At 46.2% G+C, this 20,452-nt stretch overlaps 1 protein-coding gene across 1 annotated transcript in view; it reads right to left on the minus strand.

The window, feature by feature from the left end:
• The window catches only part of LOC124013737 (DENN domain-containing protein 5B-like), a 77,673-nt gene that overhangs the window by 40,154 nt on the left and 17,067 nt on the right, over nt 1-20,452 (minus strand). Inside the window, 2 exon segments of the mRNA XM_046328200.1 lie at nt 68-177; nt 3,493-3,552. Coding sequence (XP_046184156.1) covers nt 68-177; nt 3,493-3,552 — 170 coding nt within the window.

Raw genomic sequence — 20,452 nt, forward strand, 5'->3', positions numbered from 1 at the left:
AATATGGTCCCTCCATCCATCCATTCACCACTCAGTTTGGCTCAGAGCTCAGCGATGGTTCACCCACCATGTTGACAGCATCCTGGTCGAAAGGGCTCCACTCAACGTTCTCAGGGTAGTGGGCCAGGACTTTAGACTTAAACGTCCTCTTCAGGGGGCTCTGCTCAAAGTTCTCCCCTAGAGAGGGAGAGAGAAAGAGAGAGAGAGGTAAAGTCACTGGACAACCAAGTTGACTAACTAAAGATATTGGTGTGTGTCAAAGTGTGTGTGTGTGTGTGTGCATAAGAGGGGGATCAAAGATCATCATAAGGGAATACAAGGAGGAAGAAAACAAGAATGAGCACAGCTGTATGTTGCACAGCATTCTGGGACATCTCAGAATGCTGTCAACAGATGTGCTACGAAGCTTTCCACTTCCCCTTCCCACACACACAACAATAAATATTTCCCCTTGCCGGCCTTTCTTGTTCTGGTTCCCCTCACTTTGCCAGCCTCATGTGTAAAACAGCAAGGTGTAGTGAACACCACATCTACATCATTAATCCCCAGCCTTTATGCTAGGCTGCTAAAAGCTTCAGTGCTTCAATGCTTTAATGGGGCAGCAGTGTGTCTAATGGAGTATAAGCAGGACCATGTTGGCTCATGTGTCAGACAGCTGCACTGACGACAACATCAGGTCCACTGAGCAAGGAGCAGCTGGGACCGTGTCATTAGCTTAGTTTAGCTAAGCAGTAATAAGATGTGTGCAATCGAGTCGTATCCATTTCCTTCACTACTGTGTGCCTTCTCTGAAGCTTCCCAGCATGGAATCAGATGACCTAGTTACTACAGACATTGTCTCTTTGTTGGGGTTCAATACCAAAACTAACAAGCCATAATCATGATTGTCCAACTGTTGACTGTTGCTTCCAATCAACTCCGTTTACAAAGAAGTCTCAGTCGGCCGTTAAATCTTAGTGCTAATCCAGGCACATTATTTAACTGTGGGTGACTAGGTCTCCAATACTACAGCAACAAAAGGGAGACCAACCCCCACTGATTTCAGACAAGTGAAAAGAACCGTTAGATGGGCCGGGTCGTATCGATCATGATGACCGTTTCCGCGCCTTTTGATGATAGGCGCGAGGTCAGAGGGTCGTGGAAGGATGAGGAGAACGGAGGGAGGAGCAGAGTGATTGTTTTAAATGTGACACAATGAGTGGTCTCCATGGCGAATGCAACTATCTCAGATCAATGTAATGTGTTTTGCAGAGATCGTAAGATGAATAGTCGATCACCATCAGTAAGAACGATTGGAAGGTTACAGTGTTTACAACACAAGATGTACATGTTGTTGATTTAGTTTGCTGTCGTAGTGGGACAATCTCGTGGACAGTTACCATTGCAATCTTCTTCTCCTATACTAGTAAACAAGGAAATGACATACACACACAAATGGTTCGTCTCTGGAGTGTGAGGGCTGTGTGGGGGAGGAATGATGCGAGATGGGGACACACTGCTGAGTTAATGTAAGGAGATGGAAGAGTAGAGATGTTAGACAAGCCTTAACCTGCACTGCTTTGGCGGATACTGATGGCTGACGTGAGCCAGGGCTTTGGTTAACGCTTTAGGCATTAGTGTTATTGTATCAGTGTGTGTGGGTGTGTGTGTGCGTGATAAGAGATGAATAATGCCTTGGGAAGTTGACATTTTGGCAGCGTTGGTGAACACTCTCCCACTCTGTCATGTAGAGACTAGAGAAAAAACAAAGGTTACAGCTGGATAATCTCAGTCCTCCAGAGGGATGTCTCTCTGTGTGTGTGTGTGTGTGTGTGTGTGTGTGTGTGTGTGTGTGTGTGTGTGTGTGTGTGTGTGTGTGTGTGTGTGTGTGTGTGTGTGTGTGTGTGTGTGTGTGTGTGTGTGTGTGTGTGTGTGTGTGTGTGTGTGTGTGTGTGTGTGTGTGTCGTTGAATTTCCAACACTAGACTTTCCAGATATCCTATGCTAAATGGATGGCATGACTTTAGCATGTAAACACAACGCCAAGACGTTCATCTGCTGTTAAGCACTCTGCATCTGCTTTTCTCTCGAAATACGCACACTATCCTGCCATCTCTTGCCGTGGTGACTTGTGGGTTGCAGTGCCAGTGGGTTAGCTCCTGGTTTCTGTGTCTGTGTGGAGGTGCAGTAATCTGAACTGGCAAATGAAGGATGACTAAACTCTCTTGAGGCCCTTAGTTGAGACAAACAGGAGTGGACAGGACAGAGAGGAGAGGGCCTAAGCCTCTTTCCTGTCTAATGACACACTCTCTCTCTCTCACTCATTCTCTCCATCTCGCTTACTCACTCTGTCTCTCAAAGTTAAACTAGGACACACACATGAAATAAGGGAGAGAGAAAGAGAGAGAAGAGAGAGAGAGAGAGAGAGAGAGAGAGAGAGAGGAGAAAGCCAAACCTCCACTCTCAAAAACAACAGTGAGAGAAGAGAGAAATAGCCTGGTAAAACTCTTTCATAAGAGAAAGAGGAGGAGGATGAAGGTAAAAATAGCCCACTTCAGAGGAGAGTGACTGATTCAAATAACAAGCTCTGAGAATCTGACCCACATACAAATGACCGGGGAAGGGTCGACCGGAAGAGAGAGCGAGATATATATGGAAAGATAGATATGGAGAGAAGGAGGGTCTGAAAAAAAGAGGAGGGCGAGATGAAGGAAGAGGAGACACTATGCAAGTTAGTATCTGAGGGGAGAGAGGGGACACTATGCAAGTTAGTATCTGAAGGGAGAGAGGGGACACTATGCAAGTTAGTATCTGAGGGGAGAGAGGGGACACTATGCAAGTTAGTATCTGAGGGGAGAGAGTGGACACTATGCAAGTTAGTATCTGAAGGGAGAGAGGGGACACTATGCAAGTTAGTATCTGAGGGGAGAGAGGGGACACTATGCAAGTTAGTATCTGAAGGGAGAGAGTGGACACTATGCAAGTTAGTATCTGAAGGGAGAGAGGGGACACTATGCAAGTTAGTATCTGAAGGGAGAGAGGGGACACTATGCAAGTTAGTATCTGAGGGGAGAGAGGGGACACTATGCAAGTTAGTATCTGAAGGGAGAGGGGGGACACTATGCAAGTTAGTATCTGAAAGGAGAGAGGGGACACTATGCAAGTTAGTATCTGAGGGGAGAGAGGGGACACTATGCAAGTTAGTATCTGAAGGGAGAGAGGGGACACTATGCAAGTTAGTATCCGAAGGGAGAGAGGGGACACTATGCAAGTTAGTATCTGAGGGGAGAGAGGGGACACTATGCAAGTTAGTATCTGAGGGGAGAGAGGGGACACTATGCAAGTTAGTATCTGAAGGGAGAGAGGGGACACTATGCAAGTTAGTATCCGAAGGGAGAGAGTGGACACGATGCAAGTTAGTATCCGAAGGGAGAGAGTGGACACTATGCAAGTTAGTATCTGAAGGGAGAGAGAGTTGTACACCCCTACATGGGATTCAGTTGGTGGAGTTTACCTGCGGCTGCTGTATCGGGGTCCCTGCCTTGGCGGTCAGCCTCTAGCCATTGGTACAAAGCTATGGTGGAGGCACATGCAGAAAAGGGACAGAGGAAACAAACAAAAAAACAGCCCATGTCAAAACAAACGCAAACAAAGCACACAAAAGCAAAATGAATCAATGATTAAAGCACGATGAATGAGACAAGCATGAACATGAAACGTAAGTCTGACACATCAAAACAGAACATAGCAACATGGGAAATAAACATGGCAAGTCCCAATAGTCTCAAACCGCTTCCTTTCCTTCACGACCACTGATCCGACAACATTTGATAGGTATAAGCAATACATTATCAATCTATCCAGATCTTATATGTATCAGTGGTAGTGAAGGAGAAGAGACACACTGGAGAGGCAGGAGTGTGAGAGTACTGGGGACAGACAGAGTAAATGTATTAGCATGTTGCAGTGACAGTGTGACATGATGGCGCAGAGGGTGCAGTGGCTTATGGCTTATCGTTAGTTAGTGAGCAGCAGGCTGTCTGGCTGCAGGCTGCAGACTGGACCATGTCATTAGGATGACATTCCCTGGCAAAGTCAAAGCAGAAGCAGCCTGCCCAAACCCCGGACCTGTGGTGTAGCAGAACTCACAGCTTCAGTCAAGCACCACGATACATTTTGTTTCCTGTAGATTTCCTGAATATACCATGACAGACTGTCCAGGTGAATCCAGGCGAAAGATTTGATCCTTTATTGATGTCACTTGTTAAATCCACTTCCATCCGTGTAGATGTAGTGAATTTAATGGCTTAAAAAATCCTTCGTTAACCTTTGAGACAACTGAGACATGGATTGTGTATGTGTGCCATTCAGAGGGTGAGTGGGCAAGACAAAATATTTAAATGACTTTGAACAGGGTATGGTAGTAGGTGCCAGGCGCACCGGTTTGTGTCAAGAACTGCAATGCTGCTGGATATTTCATGCTCAACAGTTTTCCGTGTGTATCAAGAATGGTCCACCACCCAAAGAACATCCAGCCAACTTGACACAACCGTGGGAAGCATTAGAGTCAACATGGGCCAGCATCCCTGTGGAATGCCTTTGACACCTTGTAGAGTCCATGCCCCGGTGAATTCAGGCTGTTCTGAGGGCAAAGAGAGGGGTGCAACTCAATACTAGGAAGGTGTTCCTGTTTGGTATACTCAGTGCACACACTCACAAGCCAGAAACGGCACCATCTTGAATCTCAAACTAGCAAACATTCTCTCACACAAACATGCCTAAATCATGCATGCACACTGCACAGCCCAAATCATGCATGCACACTGCACAGCCCAGTCTCTCCTATTCCAAGCGGAGTCATTCAGAGTCATCGGTCTGCAGATTAAAGGCCCTTGCTAAGTCATTAAGCTTCTCCCAGACGACTGACTGACTAAGCCACAGACCTCTGACTGTCTCTGATGACTAAACAGGTCAATGAGCAGAGTGGAGCCACCGGTGTGTGTTTGTGCGCGTGTGTGTTGTCTCTCACTGAAGGGATCGGCCCTGAAAACCGAGCTCTACAAACACACAAGCCCAGGTGACTGAAGGGTCAATATGGGGTCATTATGACACAGCGTCTCGCTCTCTCTCTGCCAGACTTGGATTATAGCACAGCAATACAGCAGCACATTGTGTCCGCTGGCCAGGTGTGTGTGTGCGGGGGCTGTGTAATGACAGACCCTGAGGTTAGCACTTTCTGAACCATACTCCTCCCTGTTGTACAGCTTTACAACAGCAGCACAGGGCTCTGTCAAGTCATTACAGAGGTCACTATCATTACTCCAACCCTGACATGGAGATCGCACACACACTACAGCGTGTACGCATACAGGCAGGCACACGCCAACTGAATACCTCTATATCTAGGTAATATAATGCCATAGCATTTATCATATTTGTAGGCTGCAATCTATGCACTTTCTCCCTCTCCCTCCCTCTCCCCCTCCTTGTCCTTCTCTGCTGCAGACACATTCTTTATCCCAGTCTCTATTTACAGACTAGTCTGCTTTGTAAACAGCTTCAAATCTGTTGTTTTGATATGTCTGTTGTAACTGAACTGGAAGATGATTTATATAGAATGATGCTGATGAACTGGAATAACAAATTGATAAGAGTCACCTTATGACATCCAGTGGAATCGTCACAACAATAGTGCATCTAAAACTTAGGGGGTGGGGTGAGAAACAACACACACTGTTGAAACTGAACACACACTGGAAGATGATTTACTGATGAACTGGAATAAGACATAAGAGTCACTCATGTGACACACACACACACACACTGTGACAAACACACACACACACTGTGACACACACACACACACACTGTGACACACACACACACTGTGACACACACACACACACACTGTGACACACACACACACACACACACACTGTGACACACACACACACACACTGTGACACACACACACACACACTGTGACACACACACACACTGTGACACACACACACACTGTGACACACACACACACACACTGTGACACACACACACACTGTGACACACACACACACTGTGACACACACACACACTGTGACACACACACACACACTGTGACACACACACTGTGACACACACACACACACTGTGACACACACACACACTGTGACACACACACTGTGACACACACACACACTGTGACACACACACTGTGACACACACACTGTGACACACACACTGTGACACACACACTGTGACACACACACTGTGACACACACACTGTGACACACACTGTGACACACACTGTGACACACACTGTGACACACACTGTGACACACACTGTGACACACACACACACACACACAAAAAAAACAAAGGGGAGGGCTGTCTGTAACTGATGGTGACCTTCAGGTGTGTGTGTCTGCAAGGCCACTGTGTGTGTCAGTCAGCACCACACTGTGTGGTGTTACATGGGGCAGGGCTCATGGATACACACTCACAGAAACGTACACGCATATACGCAGACAGAGATGCTCGCTCACATGGATACACACTCACAGAAACGTACACGCATATACGCAGACAGAGATGCTCGCTCACATGGATACACACTTGCAGGAAACGTGCGCAAACAAAATGGATCTGTTGTCCCCAATAAAAAGCTAGTTGTGAGTGATTGTAATGATTAGTAATGACATGAGGATCAATGTGCAGCGGTATAAAGCGGATTACCCATCAGGCTGGAATGGGTTACGGGGTCCTTTTGGGATTCTACTGGGAGACCAGGCTCAACGAAAACCAATCCCAATTAGTTGACTGTTTTGTCGTTAGGCTGTTGTTCGACAGAGATTAAGCCGAGCAGTAACAAATATATGCTCCCATCTCAGTGAACTAATCCATTGCGGAGGCCTAGAAAAAGCCAATATGTTTGATCCAAAAATGTGGTAGGAGGCGCCACATGGAGGGTGTGACGTAAATGCGGAGCCCACAGAGGCACGCAGAATGTTGTAACAATGTGGAGGGCTCTGTATAGCTCCACATGGACATGATTTGTTGACGGTAGGTGGGGGGCGGTACATCCTCACGTCCTTAGGTGGGGGGCGGTACACAAACTCACGTCCTTGACAACAGCTCTGCAAAGCGCAAGAAGTATGAACGCCCTGACTTCTGCTGAGGCCATAGTCACCCTGAATTCTGCATGGCCAATGCAGACGTCAGATTGACCATGCGCCCAGATGCACAATGCACTTCTCTCTCCAGAATGCGCTCTCTCCTGCCAATGGGTGCACATCCACCGTTCCACAACTTCCTTGAGTGAATTGTTCGCATTTGATTGTCAGTGTATGTCAATTCCCCCATTACATATATCACCAGTCGTACATTTATTACATTTACATGTCATTTCTAATCCACAACGTTTGTTACTTGGGTTACGGTAATTTATTTTAAGGCATTCAATATTATTATTCCTTTCTACGCATTCTCATTGTCAGAGTGGACACATTGTTCGCGGGGGTTTATTTCATTCCATTTACAATTTAGTCATTGTCTTGTTTGCTACACCTTGGTTTATTGTCATTCCATTTATTGTACATAGAGTTTTGGTTATTTAGTCATTGTCTTGTTTGGAGGCCTATAGGCTACCTGGCCTGATTGTACATAGAAGTAGGCCTATAGGCTACCTGGCCTGATTGTACATAGAAGTAGGCCTATAGGCTACCTGGCCTGATTGTACATAGAAGTAGGCCTATAGGCTACCTGGCCTGATTGTACATAGAAGTAGGCCTATAGGCTACCTGGCCTGTGCAGAAATGTAGGCATAGAGATGTGCTCATTTCGGGATCTGATAGTTTTTCTGATTGGCTTAACGCACCACCACTAACGACCTGTGGAGCTTCTCAGAGTAGTTTTCTTCACCTCAAACGGCAAGCAAACTAAGTCTGTTTTACATCCATTGAGATTTACAATAGTTCCTCAATCTATTTTAAACATCTTCCGATCCCTCTCCCTTTCGATAACCACTCAGCGTGCGATTTATAGCATATTCATTTCTAATCCGGATATTTTCTACCTGCAGGCTGCAATGTTTTTATTTGTTCACTTTAGATAGGCTATTTTCACATAGTTGGCAATGGAAGTTACTTTTTAGGTTTGTATATCATTTTCATTTAGATTTTTTTTTTTTATAAAACCACATGACAATGATTTTGAGATAAAGACATTATTCTAAATTAAATGAAACGGTTTCATAAAAATGTGCATATGAAAACCATAACTGGCATGCAGATTAGCATTCCACATGAGAAATGTTGCCAACTCCTTGTGTAGCCTATTACCAGCCATTAGGAGCCGGAGGAGAATAGTTGGGTCAGGTTAAGGTTAGCATATAGTTGATTTTAATAAAAAACACATAGGGTGTGTATATATGAAAAGAATACACGTTTAAACATGTCAATCAATCGATTGGTCAAAAGAACAGACGGCTTTTGGTCGACCAAGATTTTTTTTAGTCTGGACAGCCCTAGCACACACATATGTGTGTAATATTGTGTGTGTGTGTGTGTGTGTCCTGTTGCTTCACGTGAGAAGTGGAACCGTGACCACAGTTAACAGGATTAAACACCACATGCAGATTCATTTAGACTCACACACCAGATAACAGCTCAGTCGTCCACTACACTGACAATAGTCACACACGCAGACAAACACAAATGAATAAACTGAGGAGAAAGCCTCAGAAACCTGTCCGTCTGTGACTGAAGCAATAACACAGACTATCCCATAATCACACTCAGCCTGCCGTCACTCGCACGTACACTTACTCCTGGGAAGGAAGAGCTTATTTCATTTCAAAATAGCAGCAACACGTATTCAACTTCACATCAACTACATGTTTTCACAGTTTAATTCCCCTCTTCATTTTCGTCTTCAAAGTCAGAGGGAGGAGAGCAGGGGCATCCCCTCTCCTCTCCCGTAGTCCAGACAGTGCCTGGTTGCCATGTCAACCCCTAGAACAGGGAAAGCAAATAGCCCCACCAGAGCAGTCCCATTAAGTGAAGAGCAGCCGTCTAGATACATAGTACAACGCCAAGGCTACATTACCTCTGTGAGGAAAACCCTCCCAGCACACTGCCAAACGGTCTGCTCATTCCACATTTAAAAAAAAATTATTATTATTATTTTTTAAATTATTATTATTTTTTTAATCAGAGGAGGCCACAGCTTGTGTGTGATGTCTTAATTTCTTGTTCTTTTTATACTTTCGGATTTTGTGTGTACAGTTATTGTATTGCTAGCTATTGCTGCACTGTTGGAGCTAGAGGCATAAAATGAGCACCTGCGATAACATCTGCAAAATGGTGTACGCGACCAATGAACTTCGATTTTGATTTGGGTTTCTATATTGCACTCTCTCTCTGTCATTCCCTCCCTCTCTCCTCCCTCTCTCTCTGTCTCTTGTTCTCTCTCACACCCAATTGTTCTTGTTCTTTCTCTCTCGCGCTCCCCTTTGTTCTTCCACTCTCTCAGACACAAAGGACACAGTGCAGATTTAATCACACACCTGTTCACCAGTGTTTTTCCCTGTTGTTGTTTACGTTGAGCCACCTTGTTTTCCACAATAACCTTCATGCCATGTGGAGTCACTGAAAGTTACATTTCTCTCTCTTCCTGTGCTCCTATTGCTCATAGAAATTGACGCTTGGGACATGAAGTGAAGCTAGCTCAGCAAGCTAACCTCGCACGATGAGTAACCTTGCATGAGCATCAATACAATACAATCACAATTCATATCTGCCTTATATAGACCCTAAGATAACACCCCCCCCCCCCCCCATCTCCCTCCATCCCCCAGTCTCTTACTGGTTATTATACTGTAGTGGTTGGCAGTCTAGAGCTGTCCATCTCTTTAATGTCAGGCAGCTCATCAACTGCTCTGATCCAGGGCTGGGCAGTGTTCATCAGATCTCACTATGGTCCATAAACCTGGGACATTATGGATGGGAGACCATTACATCACAGCACAAGGCCTGTAAAACAATAACCGTAAAAGTGTATGTGTGTGTGTCTGTTGGGAACCTGCTACCTCAAAGAGCAACCAGTTGAGGAGGAAGATTGCTACTGTTAAATGAAGCGCGCACACACACACACACACACACACACACACACACACACACACACACACACACACACACACACACACACACACACACACACACACACACACACACACACACACACACACACACACACACACACACACACACACACACACGGAAAAGTGGAGGACAATAAGTGACAGTATGACCTTTGACACAGAGTAATAAGAAAGGAAAAAACCTGAGATTCATCATTGTGTTCCCCCTGCTGTCAGTGTGACAGGTCGACTGAAGTTCAGAGGTGAGAGGTCAAAGGGGGCGGCTAAAGACAGTGGATGTTCCACAACATTCCAGAGGACAGCCTGTGCTTTGTCTCTGCATAGCACACAACAGGGGGAGCTGTGCATGTATTATAAAACACAATCATGATAATCTACTACACTTTGATGTGTAGCAGAGATGCATGGATGTATAATTCAGGAGCACAACAAAAGAGACATGGTCAGTCAGCGCGAGCCAAAACCAAGCCTTCTACTCTGTGTGTGTTTGACAACGTGTGTGTGTGTGTTTGACAATGTGTGTGTACGATATTTGATATTTTGGTCAATGACAGGACAGTGATCAAAGCAACCCAACCTAGGACTCATGGTAATTGACCGTTAATTAACATCAAAGTAGCATTGACCATCACAATAAAACCTATTATTTATTTTGTCGTGAAAGGCCTATAAACCTGGGAATGTCTTAGAAATCACTTAGAAAAACGTAAGTACTGCATGATGTGCTATTTACACTATAATCTGAATGGAGTTGTAGTTATGTGTAGGATAACTATAGAATGGTGAGACGTCATTATGGCTAGCCTCAATTAGCCTAGTTAGATAGCTTCTCTCGGTTTGATTCAGTCAAGACAGGTACTCTAATCAGATGGGATGACAAATAACGGGCAAGAAGTTAGTCTAGCGCGAGTCAACAGAAGTTGCAGTCTCTCCCTCCATCCTGTGTGTTTTTCACACACAGACACACACAGACACACACACACACGGGGGTGTCCTCTACACCCTAACAGCTGCTCGCTCTTTGCCTTTTGAAACAGGACCTCTAACTCCCCTCACCATTTGTCCTCATTCAGAATATTCAAATTCAATCATGAAGTGTTTAGAGAATGATTATAGGGACACTAGAGCGCTTGGTACCGGGTCATTAACGTGGGCCGTTAGCCAGATTGGTAGGCTACCCATCAGCGCCATTCATTTGCACAGTTTTGGATTGGGATTACCGTGACCAACGGTCACAGGGAATTTGTCTGTGGTCATGACTGCTGGTGCGGTGGTAATACGGTCACCGCAACAGCCCTAGTCAGAGCCAGACATGAACATCTGACAGACAGAACGTGAGCTGACCACAGATCAAGGATTTGGATGGAGTAGTGCAGAGGAGCGCACACAGGTTACCATCTCAAACACTCTCACAACACTCATAAGTGACAACACCTTTAAAACAAGACAAGTAGCCTCCCTTATTCTGACACTTCTGAAAGTGTCATTTTCACATCTATCTACCGGTAATTGTGATGAGCTGAAATCCATTGACAGGTATGTAGTCATGGAACTCTATCCAATGTGCTCATTCCTTTCATGGCCTATCAAAGGCGGAAAAAGCCATTCTCTCTCCAACACCCTCTCATTCCTTCTCTTTCCTACCTACCTACCTCTCTCTCTCTCTCTCTCTCTCTCTCTCTCTCACCCTCTCAACACCCTCTCATTCCTTCTCTTTCCTACCTACCTACCTACCTACCTACCTACCTACCTCTCTCTCTCTCTCTCTCTCTCTCTCTCTCTCCAACACCCTCTCATTCCTTCTCTTTCCTACCTACCTGTCTCCCCCTCGCTCTCTCTCCCCCTCGCTCTCTCTCCCCCCCGCTCTCTCTCCCCCCTCGCTCTCTCTCCCCCTCGCTCTCTCTCCCCCTCTCTATTCCTTCCCTCCTCTTTCTCCCAACCTCTACCTCTCACATTGTCCCTTCATGACACACATTATCATTTGCGGTAATTATTTCCATACATAAACAACTAAAGCCACACACACGCGCACACACATATTCTCCCTCATTATGAGGGAGACCCCCATCTCCCCCTTCAGCATCAGCACCCAAAACACTGGCCAATTACAGCAGCAATCAGCTCACCTATACAATCAGACAGTCTCATTCACACCCATCACCACACACACACACACACACACACACACACACACACACACACACACACACACACACACACACACACACACACACACACACACACACACGGTGATGTATAATACATGTGTTGTATTCAGCAGGCTGGGCTGCAGGGTGTTCATACGTGCTATACTGAGGGAGACTATAGTAGACAATACATGCAGCTGGGAATGGCAGCCACAGAGAATGACTGAGAGGCTTTGTTGCCATGACAGAGTTGGCGTCTGTTAGATGTGGCTGTAGCCAGTGTGTGTGTGTGTGTGTGTGTGTGTGTGTGTGTGTGTGTGTGTGTGTGTGGCTGTAGCCATAGTGTGTGTGTGTGTGTCTGTCTCTGTGTGTGTATGGCAATGTCTGTATATGCATGCATGCATGCATGTGTGTCATTGGGTTGAATCAGCTCTGTGGGATCGTAGCAGACAGTGGTTGACAACAGTCTGTCCCTTTCGTCACCCAGCCTTGACAGAGACGGGAGCCAGCACTATGAATGGATAGATGTGACATTCTGCAGTAGGGTCCATCATGACAGACAATCCCATTGGCTTCTAGACTTTAACTTCAAAAAGCATCTCCATATCGGAGTGTCTCCCGAATACATTATGCAGTGAATGAAGCCAGTGAAATGACAGATTAGGAACAAAGAATTCAGAGGAAAATATATGAGACATGTACATGTTGTAAAATGAAAAAGATAAAGCTTTAAGTCATGATTTAAGACTAATACAATTGCAAGACTAATAAAATGGTATTATTATAGCTAGTAACATTTCATGATTTGACAAATATTTTCCTTCCCCAGCTAGGAACAGTAGCTCAGTGTTAAAAGTTAGCTGTGCTGCCTCCTGCAGTGCTGGCCCTGTTCCCATTGGGCTTCTGAACACATTCCAGTATGCACCAGACCAGCACCTGTTCAGGCTGGGCACTGGGCCTAGTCAGGACACACACACACATACACAGTCATGTACACACACATACATACAGAGATACAAAGACAGGCGAATGAAGCCACACTTTCTCATACATGATCATGTACAACTCTTCCCCCATAACCTCCAACCACAGTGCTGGACCCACCCAACCAAGACTGTCAGTGCTACAGTGCTGAACCCACCCAATCAAGACTGTCAGTGCTACAGTGCTGAACCCACCCAATCAAGACTATCAGTGCTACAGTGCTGGACCCACCCAACCAAGACTGTCAGTGCTACAGTGCTGGACCCACCCAACCAAGACTGTCAGTGCTACAGTGCTGGACCCACCCAACCAAGACTGTCAGTGCTACAGTGCTGAACCCACCCAATCAAGACTGTCAGTGCTACAGTGCTGAACCCACCCAATCAAGACTGTCAGTGCTACAGTGCTGAACCCACCCAACCAAGACTGTCAGTGCTACAGTGCTGGACCCACCCAATCAAGACTGTCAGTGCTACAGTGCTGAACCCACCCAATCAAGACTGTCAGTGCTACAGTGCTGGACCCACCCAATCAAGACTGTCAGTGCTATAGTGCTGAACCCACCCAACCAAGACTGTCAGTGCTACAGTGCAGGACCCACCCAACCAAGACTGTCAGTGCTACAGTGCTGAACCCACCCAACCAAGACTGTCAGTGCTACAGTGCAGGACCCACCCAACCAAGACTGTCAGTGCTACAGTGCAGGACCCACCCAACCAAGACTGTCAGTGCTTCAGTGAAACCAGCAATAGAGCAGCACCACATCTGTTTCCTGGCAACAAGATAAACGGGTAGAGGGCAGAGTCGCCACCTTGTAGTCTCTTAATTATCATGAATGATCTAAACATGAGGGGTCTTGATGTGCCGGGCAGGATGTGTGTGTGGGAGAGTGTGAGACGGAAGAACAGTGTGTGCATGAAAACGTTGGTGTGAGTGCACATCTGCTTTCTGCTTGCTTGTTTGTCAGTGGCAGCATGTGTGTGTTGTCACAATGGTTATGTGTCACAGCCCAGATTAGCCTGGCTCTGATGGCCCTATTCAGCCCTCTATTGATCTGAGTACAGTGCTGTCACCACTCTGTCATTCTCTCAGCCACTGCTTTGTCCCCTCTCTCCATGGGGGGGGGGAGAGAAGAGGCAGGGAGGGAGGACAGGGGTAAAACAGAGGGAAAGAGAAATGCGAGCCCGGGTTAGTGGGAGGAGGGTGAGGAGAACGCGAGAGAAAAGAAAGGAAGGGGGAAAGGAGCTGGTGTGTGGATGACTCATTTTTATTCAGGCACATGCACCACTCTCCCAGGGGTCCTTCGTTGAGCCAGGTTGAGTTATCCCAGCTCAGTGACTCACTGTAACATGATCCTATGACAGGTCAATTAGAAGGTGTTGCTGAGCCATATGCTTAATGTGGAGGTGTAGCTGAGGAAGGGAGTGAGTACAGGTGCCACTTAATAAAGACTGTTTAGACTATAGATATAACAATCATCACAAAACAAAGGAAAGAACAACCCATTAATCAACACAAGACACATTTCTACACCCGGGAATAACCGATGGCTCTGAACAAAACAGAGGGGAAAATATGGCACACGTGTTTGTGATGTGGGATTTAGGAGGGGGAAAAGGCATCCGCAACAGATCTATCCCTGCTAAGCTGGGTTCACCACAGTGGAACCTGTCCAACATTCTTTCCCCGTGACACAACGGCATCACCAGCCCCGTTTGTTTAGGAGAGAGAGGGGAGGGGAGGGAGAGAGAGAGAGGGGAGGGGAGGGAGAGAGAGGGGAGGGAGAGAGAGGGGGGGGAGGGAGAGAGAGAGAGGGAGGGAGAGAGAGAGAGGGAGGGGGAGGGAGGGAGGGGGGAGAGGGAGGGAGAGAAAGGGGAGGGGAGGGAGAGAAAGATGGAGCTTTAAAGTGTTGGAGAAAAAAAAAAAGATAGATACAGTTACAAATCTGTATATTATTTTTGACGATATATCGTATCGTCTTGACAACGCCACAATATTATTTTGCGCTAGTTTACTGTAGCTGCACCAAAACTAGCTTGTTCTCCATCTTTTTAAATAGGGTCCTGAGCAAGGCAGTTAACCCACTGTTCCCTGGGCGCCGAAGACGTGGATGTTGATTACGGCAGCACCCCCGCACCTCTCTGATTCAGAGGAGTTGGGTTAAATGCCGAAGACTCATTTCAGACATTCAATTGCCCATCTGACTAGGTCTCCCCCATTCCCAATTCAATTTTCAGCACTTATTTCCATGACTGATCAAAACTCGTTTTCTCAAGGCTCCCTGCAACAGACATGGTGAGCAATATGTTTAACACAAAAATCACAGTATTGAATCGCAATACATATAGAATTGGCACCTAAGTTAATGTGATAATACTGTATTGTGAGGCCCCTGGCAATTCCAGCCCTACTGTAAAGGGAGATACAGAACAGAGAAACCTTGAAGTTAATACTCCATAGCTCCACCATTGTAATTCATGGTGGTGGCAGCACACAGTTTCAGACACCGATTCTTCCCGTATAAACAAAGTTACGAGACTATTTTGCATAATGACAGGCATGTGACTCTTGCATCATGCCCCAGATGGCAGGTATATGCAACTGGGATTAGGATTTCCCAGCATGCTGTGCAGGGGGTGTGCGTGCATGCTGGCGGCTGTAACACCGTGCAAAGGGGCGGTACAGGCTGTTTCGGGAGTGATAAACGGATATAAACAAAAGTAAGACACTCCAGGAGGGGTTTAGTACTGCGGGGCAACATCACTGGAGTCTGAGACGCGCACACACACACACACACACACACACACACACACACACACACACACACACACACACACACACACACACACACACACACACACACACACACACGCAGTCCTGTGTTTGTCAGTGGTGCACTGGGGAGAGAACATGAAGCAGGAGACGGACAGAAAACATCTACCCATCCTGGAAGTGGGACCTGATGAAAGGGGGAAACAGACTGACCTGTGGAGGAAACTGTAGTTGGGCGCCTATTAGCTACCTGTCCTAATTATGTTATGAGGGCAGGAGCAACATATAATTAAGCCATTGAATGAGGGCAGTACAGATGGCTGTTTTCATGGTAGCAGTGCAATAACAAGGTGATGGTGACGATGACGACTGGCCTGAACTGACTCAAGTGTCCACCAAGCGGAGTGTATTCAGGTGGCCAGGTGTTCCTCTAGAAGAGCCATCTAGGTTCATGTCGGGTTTATAGAAAAGGTTCATGTAGGTTCATCCAAATGTTTATTTCCACAGGGGTAGAAGCCAGCTGCAGTAGAGTGCAGCCTGACTGACCCAGCCTCCTGTCGAAAGACAGAGCGGGGTGAAAGGAGAGAGCCTGCCAGGAGGAGAGAACACTGAAGAGGGAGGGCGGAATTGTTGGACTGAGAAATACAGAGAGCAAGCAAGTGAAATGGCAGAGGGAATGTGTGAAGGGGGAAAAAAAAGAAGGGGGGAGCGAGAGAGCCTTAGAGGACGAGCACAGAGCAAAAGGAGACCAGAATGAGGGAGTGTGTGGATGAAAATGTCAAAGAGAGGGATAGACGTAGGGAGAACAAAGGAGAGCGAGTGAAAGAGGGAGATAAAGCAGGAAGTGAGAAAACAGCTGTAGAGTTCAGTGTAGTGTACACTAGGGAGAAGTGCCAGCTCTCAAACCTCCAGGGGCAAACTCTGCCAGCCTGCCTGACGTTTCCACCATCCCAAAATAACCAGCCACAACCAGCCAGCCACATTCCACATAAACATTTCCCTTCCCTTCAGTTTATCTTTGTCATTATCTTGCCCACGAAAAGCCTAGCAATGCCGTTCCTGCAAAATAAACAGCCTTTCTGTCAAAAAAACAGGATATACAGTATAATGGCAGACGGGAGGTTTTGAATCAGGTGTAAAGGATTCCTATATTTCTACACCAGTAATCACATGGTAGATTGTTCATGATCACTTTATTTAACTCAAATAACAAACATAACGGTGGTAAAACTGATGCTGGCAGCACATTTCAATTCCTCAGAGGCAGATTGGCCCTCGGCACTTGAGGAGAGGGAACTGTCATCAGTTAGAGGTGGGGGAGAAAATGAGAGAGGGGGAGGAAGACCGAGGGAGCGCGGGGGGGGGGGGGGGTAGAAGAGCGAGAGGAACTAAACATCTGAAACTCTCTCTCAGTCTCCTTTGATATCCACAGATAAGGCGTTGTTGGCCCTCAGACTAATTACGGTAGTATTACGGAGCATTCTGTAGACTAGTTCCTCCCCACAGTGCTGTACACACATCCATGCAGCACGACCATGTAAGAGCCTTCTGTAGCTTTTTAAGAGCCCCTATCAGCCCACCAAGAGCTGAGATCACACAAACAGGCACATTGAATGGCAGTGTTTGATCCATTCGTCTCTAAGAGCTGTCCGTAGTGTCAGTGAGGGCTCTGAAGAAAGGAAACCAATTCTTAACATGACTATACTTGTGCATTGAGAAATATGTGTTTTCTTTGAGTGGCTGTGTGCGCGCGTGAATGTGTGTGTGCATAAAGGGTCAAATATGTTGCTGCCTCGATGCTTCCAAAAGGCAATCAACTGACAGCCAACATAAATGAACTAAATATAATTAGGCCTAGGCAGAGTGAGAATGGGACTGTAGTGGTGGAGGGGGTGGGGTCTCCCTCTACCGAACAACCCATCCACCCCTACGGCATAATATGTTTTGCTTAAAAGCCGTTGGTTACCATGGCAACCCGTTACGCATCCCGACGCTCTGTGAAGAGACTAATGGCCCTGGATGAAGTGAGGTTATATCATCTCATTTCAACCCTATAAACGCATTTTAATTGCATCACCACCATAGAAGCCCCATGGCCACCTCGGAGAGGGGTACCTGTATGTTGAGAGGAGTGGACACATGAGTTGATTGACAACCAACAGACAATGCTAAGGTAATTTCACATCAAAGGAGAGCGATAGAGGGGTCACTTTTATTACAGAGAGTGAAAAAGGGTAGATGTGGTATGAGTGAGAAAGGAGAGAGAGAGAGAGTGTGATTGAAATGCCCTTGATGAAGGAGGGAGGGTGAAGGGAGGGTGAATATGGACAGTTGCATAAGGCCCTCAAGCCCTAGGCCTCATACTGTGGCCTTCAAATGGAAGAATGAAAAGTGAAGGGGAAAAGTTTAGAGATAGAGAGTGACAGAGAGAGAGAGACAAGTGTGTGGGTGGTGGGTAGGGTAAAATCAAATCAAATTCTATTTGTCACATGCACCGAATACAACAGATGTAGTAGACCTTACCGGGAAATGCTTACTTAATACAGAGAGAACAGTCTGACTAGGGTGGCTGGAGTCTTTGGCAATTTTTAGTGCATTCCCTAGTATAAAGGTCCTGTATGGCAGGAAGCTTGACCCCAGTGATGTACTGGGCCATTTGCACTACCCTCTGTAGTGCCTTGCGATCAGAGGCCGAGCAGTTGCCATACCAGGCAGTGATGCAACCAGTCAGGATGCTCTCGATGGTACAGCTATATAACTTTCTGAGGACACATGCCAAATCTTTTCAGTCTCCTGAGGGGGAATAGGTTTTGTCGTGCCCTCTTCACAACTATCTTGGTATGCTTGGACCATGTTAGTTTGTTGGTGATGTGGACACCAAGGAACTTGAACTCTCAACCTGCTCCACTGTTATTTGCCTCGAAGCGAGCATAGAAGTAGTTTAGCTCGTCTGGTAGGCTTGTGTCACTGGGCAGCTCTCGGCTGTGCTTCCCTTTGTAGTCTGTAAAGGTTTGCAAGCACTGCCACATCCGACGAGCATCAGAGCTGGTGTAGTACGATTCGATCTTAGTCCTGTATTGATGCTTTGCCTGTTTTATGGTTTGTTGGAGGGCATAGTGGGATTTCTTACAAGCTTCCGGGTTAGAGTCCCGCTGCTTGAAAGCGGTAGCTCTAGCCTTTAGCTCAGAGCGCATGCTGCCTGTAATCCATGGCTTTTGGCTGGGGAATGTACGTATGGTCACAGTGAGGAATTCCGGAACATATTCCAGTCTGTGCTAACAAAGCAGTCCTGTAGCTTAGTATCTGCTTCATCTGATCACTTTTTTTATTGATCTAGTGCTTCTTGATTTGATTTTTGCTTGTAAGCAGGAATCAGGAAGATAGAATTATGGTCAGATTTTCCAAATGGAGGGCAAGGGAGAGCTTTGTATGAGTCTCTGTGTGTGGAGTATAGGTGGTCCAGAGTTCTTTTTCCTCTGGTTGCACATTTAACATGCTAATAGAAATTTGGTAAAACGGATATAAGTTTCCCTGCATTAAAGGCCCTGAAGTACTAGGAGCGCCGCCTCTGGGTGAGCGTTTTCTTCTTTGCTAATGGTGGAATACAGCTTATTCAATGCTGTCTTAGTGCCAGCCTCTGACTGTGGTGGTATGTAAAACAGCTACAAAGAATAGAGATGAAAACTCACTCGGTAGGTAGTGTGGTCTACAGCTTATCATGAGATACTCTACCTCAGGTGAGTAATAGCTTGATACTTCCTTAGATATCATGCACAAGCTGTTATTTACAAAAATACATAGGCCGCCACACCTCGTCTTACTAGACGTTCTATCCTGCCGGTACATCGTATAACCATCCAGCTGTATGTTGATGTTGTCGTCGTTCAGCCACGACTCCGTGAAGCATAAGATGTTACAGTTTTTAATGTCCCGTTGGTAGATTCGTCTTCCGCATAACTCGTCCATTTTAGGCAAATCACAGGGATCGGGGCCTGATCACACAGATCACGGGGATCGGGGCCTTTCCCGAGGAAGAAGTGCCTCCTTTCGCGTTGGACTCGTCAGAAAAAAAGGATTCTGCTCGTCCGTGGTGAGGAATCGCAGTCCTGATGTCTAGAAGTTATTTTTGGTCATAAGAGACGGTAGCGGCAACATTATGTACAAAGTAAAATAATAAAATAAGTTACAAACAACGCAAATCAACGAACAAAAAAACACAATTTGCTGAATTCTTCTCCAGCGACATCTTAGGGTAAATCATTTGTTCACCCCTAAATGTTTATACAAACAGACAAAGAATCCCTTGTTTAATGTCAACAGTCCACAACTACCTGGTGATGCTTACTGCTACAGGTGGCCAGACAGGAAACAGATCACTGAGCCCTGACGACACCTGAGCAACTGTGTGTGTGTGT

The sequence above is a fragment of the Oncorhynchus gorbuscha genome, linkage group LG25 (assembly GCF_021184085.1).
Source record: "Oncorhynchus gorbuscha isolate QuinsamMale2020 ecotype Even-year linkage group LG25, OgorEven_v1.0, whole genome shotgun sequence".
Taxonomy (NCBI): Eukaryota; Metazoa; Chordata; class Actinopteri; order Salmoniformes; family Salmonidae; genus Oncorhynchus; species Oncorhynchus gorbuscha.